Here is a 4,661-nt window from a genome sequence, read left to right as displayed (position 1 = left end):
AGACTCTTCTTGACGGGAATTTTTCCATGTGCCATGAATATAGCTCGCGTAACAATAATTTTTAAAGGAGGTAATAAAAATGGACTACAAAACTATCGGCCAATATCTATATTGCCGCTTTTCTCTAAGGTCGCGGAACACCTGATATATAAGTTTGCTCTTTTATAGCAAACAGAAATATCATTTGTGAAGAACAGTGTGGATTTCTGTCGTGTCTGACGGAAGGACAGCGCAACGGTGGAGCGAAAACAATACGGCTTTATTTAGCCATCAACTTAACAGCAACGGGCGAACTGCCCGGTTCAATGTTACAGTAATGAAAAGCACACGCCATCTTGAATGCCGGCACTTTTAAGCACAACCAAAAGGTGATAACGCTGCGCCGCCACCACAGCGCATGCCTAGCTGTGACGCCTTATCGCCTAGGCGCGCGACATATCATCTCTCCCACACTTGTTTATTGTCCCGTAGTAGGATTAGGTGCCGTAGCGGTCGGGAGGTCTGCGCTGACGTAGTGAGTAGCGGCGACCCTGCTCGGCGGCTTCCAGGTGTGTCGGCGGCTGTTCCAAAGGCTCGGTGGTGCTGCTGCTAATGTCTGTGCCAGCAGTGACGTCGTCTTCATCTTGGAAGTCGGTGGCTGTGATCACTGTGTCGTCAGAGTCAGGAGCGCGTACTATGTGGTTGCGATGACGCACCCACTCACACACACCCCGGGGGGTCACAACACTAACACGATACGACACTGGGCCGGTGCGGGCGAGAACGGTAGCACTGAACCACCTTGGTCCGCGGCGAAAATTTCGGACACGCACGAAGTGTCCTTCGCTAAAGGTAGTTGCACGGTGCCTGCGGCGACTGGTGTCCTGGAACTGTTTGCGGGCGACCCGCTCCTCAACGGAGGGCCTGATGAGGTCTAGCCTAGTCCTGAGGCGCCTCCCCAACAGCAAAATAGAGGGTGCCTCTGCGGTAGTCACTTGCGGAGTGTTGCGGTACGACAGGAGGAAGTCTGCGAGCTCCGACGGTGATGTGGGTCGGCTGGACTTCCGAAGTGCACCCTTCAGCGTCTGGACGCAACGTTCTGCCAGACCGTTGCTGCTGGGATGATACGGAGCTGTTCTCACGTGTCTGGTCCCTACTCGCTGCAGGTACTCCTGGAAATCTGCAGAAGTGAACTGAGTACCGTTGTCGGACACTAAAGTCTCGGGGAATCCGAATCTGCAAAACAGTTCATGTAGGCATGAAATGGTTGCCTCAGTGGTGGTTGTCCGCATTGGAAACACTTCTGGCCATTTTGAATGTGCATCAACCACCACGAGATACGTCACTCCGTTTATCGGGCCAGCGAAATCGACATGCAACCGTTGCCAAGGGCGCGTAGGCCATGCCCAAGGATGTAAGGGCGCTTTAGGTGGCAGATTGCGATTAGCCGCGCAATCGGTGCAAGACGCGGTGAAACGCTCTATGTCGCTATCGATAGTAGGCCACCAAACGTAGCTCCTTGCTAGTTCTTTGGTACGAACAACACCTGGATGACCTTGATGCAACTCGTCCAAAATGAAGGTGCGAAATTTTTCGGGAACAAGTACGCGCATTCCCAGCATGATGCATCCTCGATGTATGGACAGTTCTAGTCTTCTATGAAAGAACGGTTTGATCTCGTCTGGTACACTACGCGGCCAGCCTGACAGGATATGATGAGTCACAGTACGCAGTGGCATCACGTGAAGTTTCACGAGCAATATCATTGCTGTTGATCGGCATAGTGTCAAAGCGTAGGTCATAAAAAGATTCTTCCTGCTCTTCGACCATCGACTGTGTTATTGGCAGCCTAGACAAGCAATCTGCGTCAGCGTTCTGCGTAGAAGGCCGGAACTTCAATGAAAAAGAATAGGCCGACAAGCCAACTGCCCATCGTTGTAGTACGTCTTGCGGCGGCAATTGCTGGTATGCCAGTCTTCGGACCAAAAATTGTAGCCAAAGGCTTGTGGCCCGTGAGCAAAACAAAATGCCTTGCATACACGTAGTAATGAAATTTTTTAACGCCGAACACAAGAGCCAAGGCTTCTTTTTCCAATTGACTATAGCCTTTCTCAGCACGACTCAAGGTGCGTGAGGCATAAGCTATTGGCCTTATCTGGCCGTCGGAAAAAATGTGTGACTACACTGCACCTATCCCGTAGGCGGACGCATCACAGGATAACTGCAGGGGTAGGCTTGGATCATAGTGCGCCAAGATCGGAGCTGACGAAAGCAGCTGCTTGATGTGCTGAAAGGCGCGGTCGCAAGCCGTGTTCCAATCCCAGGCGGCGTCTTTCTGCAAAAGCCTGTTTAAGGGGAAAAGAACAGTGGATAAGTTTGGAACGAACTTTACATAGTAGTTGATGAGGCCCAGCAGCGATTGAAGTTGGTGCTTATCAGTTGGCGCCGGTGCATTGGTTATCGCAGCCAGTTTTTCGTCCGTTGGGTGGATGCCGTGTTTGTTGATTACATGGCCCAGATAAGTCAGCTCGTCACGAAAGAATTCGCACTTCGACGGCTTGACGCGAATTCCACGTTCTGACAGTCTTTTGAGAACTGCGTCAAGGTTGTGCAAGTGTTCTTCCTTTGAGCGTCCCGTAATTAGGATATCGTCAATGTAGCAAAACACGAAGTTGAGGCCCTTCAAGACACTATCAATTATTTTCTGGAATATTGCGGGTGCCGAAGCAATTCCGAAGGGTAGGCGATTCACGGCGTAAAGACCCTTGTGGGTATTAAGCGTCAGGTACCGTTTTGACTCTTCATCCATTTCTACTTGCCGGTACGCCCTGTTAAGATCAATTTTAAAAAATTGCTGTCCGCCAGCGAGGGCTGCAAACAGCTCGTCGGGCTTGGGTAACGGGTAATGTTCTACGTCAAGTATGGGGTTCAGTGTCAACTTGTAATCACCGCATACTCTTATTGACCCGTCCCGCTTCAAAAGTGGCACCACCGGAGTAGCATACTCGCTACTCGTTACTGAAGTCAAGATGCCCATCTGTTCTTGTCTAGACAACTCTTGCTCAACCGTACTTTTTAGAGAAAACGGAACGCTTCGAGCTTTGAAAAATTTTGGCGTCTTGCCATCTTTGAAAACAAGAGTTGCCTTCTCACCTCGGATGGTGCCTAGCTCGTTCTTGAAGAGGTCCTTATGGTGGTCAAGCAAGTATTGGAGCTCGGGAAGTCGTTGAGCGCTTAGTGATCTCTCACACTGTAGCTGTTGCAGGCCGCGAACTTGACTCCAATCGATGCGCACTTGCGGAAGCCAGTTGCGCCCGAACAGCGCTGGACCGCTCTGGGGAAGCACGTACAGCGGCAAGCGCTGGCACTAATCGTTGTGCTCAATCCTAAGAAAGCAAACACCACATGGCTTCACATGTTCGCTCGTATAAGTCCTAAGTGTCAACTTAGTTTCCTTCAGAGGTACTGTCGGAAAAAGTGAGCGGAACTGACCCAGAGACATTACCGAAACGGCGGCTCCCGTATCAAGTTCCATTTGCAAGGGAACACCCTCGACAATTAAGCTGAGCATGATGGGGTCTCCTGTCTCTACCTCTTTCGTTGCAACGCTCCGCAAGGGTGATTCTGACGGTTGTAAAACCCGAACGTTCTGTGCTGTTCGCTTCCGCTTCGGCTGCAATTTTCCTTGCCGTCTTAGGCAGGCTTTCTGAATGTGCCCTTTCTTGTTGCAGAAAAAACAAGTTGCATTGACGTGCGGACACGAATTGGCCGGGTGAGTTGAGTTACAGCGGAAGCATTTCGTTGTTCCCCTGGTAGGCAACTGATTCACCCCGAACTCGCTTTCAGGCTTCGAATGAGCAGCTGCTGCGTTAGCGAGCGCAGCTTCCAAAGCTGTTGCGCGGTCGACGGCTCGTTGAAACGTTATATTCTTGTCTTCCGACTTATAAGCATATAAGCAGGCGATGGGCCTGCCGATCAGTACGTCCACAGAACGCCTACTACGACTAGGCGTGCACAACACGGCCGAGGAGCTGATCGAGGCACATTTATCCAGCCAGCGAACAAGGTTGGCTGTTACGGAAGCGGGGAGGTTCATCCTCTTACGCCTGGGGCTATCTGCTCCTCTCAACCATCCGCCGCCTCAGACTGTTAGCTTACCCCATGGCATCCGGAGCAACATCACCGTACCTCCTCTACCTCGCAACATGCACCCAGTGCACCACGCACAGCAAAGGGAGGCCCGGGCTCGGGCCATACACAAGCGATACGGGACTTTGCCCTCTACAGCCTACACGGATGCGGGGTCTTACCCCAGACGCGCAGCCACAACAGCCACCGTAATCGTCAACAAAAAACATCGGAGCAGCATTTCGCTCACCGGATACAATCCCCTCCAAGCCGAGGAAGCAGCCATAGCCCTCGCGCTCTCCCAAACACAGGTTGAAGTCATAGTTACCGACTCCCAACAGGCGTGCCGCAACTTCGCTAGCGGCAGAATTCATGCCACTACGCTCAAGATAATAAATCAAAAGCCGCCAACCAGATCAGTCATAATCATCTGGGCGCCAGCTCATCACGGCATTCCTGGCAACGAGGTCGCCAACCACGTGGCTCGAGATTTGACCCACCGAGCCGACGCCGAGGAATCTGAACCGGAGCGTATGCACCCTCTAGTCTCATAC

At 51.8% G+C, this 4,661-nt stretch overlaps 1 protein-coding gene across 1 annotated transcript; it reads right to left on the bottom strand.

The window, feature by feature from the left end:
* Positions 1 to 243: 243 nt before the first annotated feature.
* On the bottom strand, positions 244 to 3,481 carry LOC125941040 (uncharacterized protein K02A2.6-like). Its single transcript, XM_049657952.1, has 3 exons — positions 3,472 to 3,481; positions 3,133 to 3,166; positions 244 to 1,215 (listed from the first exon to the last, which is right to left on the bottom strand). The coding sequence occupies exons 1-3, from the start codon at positions 3,479 to 3,481 to the stop codon at positions 477 to 479; spliced, it is 783 nt and encodes a 260-aa protein (XP_049513909.1). The 3' UTR covers positions 244 to 476.
* Positions 3,482 to 4,661: the final 1,180 nt, after the last annotated feature.

This window comes from Dermacentor silvarum, chromosome 10 (assembly GCF_013339745.2).
Source record: "Dermacentor silvarum isolate Dsil-2018 chromosome 10, BIME_Dsil_1.4, whole genome shotgun sequence".
Taxonomy (NCBI): domain Eukaryota; kingdom Metazoa; phylum Arthropoda; class Arachnida; order Ixodida; family Ixodidae; genus Dermacentor; species Dermacentor silvarum.
Note: the sequence above shows the minus strand (reverse complement) of the source record. Positions and strands in the feature narration are given on the sequence as shown.

Bases quoted from the DNA above. Each gene is read 5' to 3' on its own strand.
- LOC125941040 (XM_049657952.1), bottom strand. The intron at 1,216-3,132 runs GTGAGAAGGCAA...ACTGTTTTGCAG, and splicing joins CGAGCTAGGCACCATCCGAG to ATTCGGATTCCCCGAGACTT.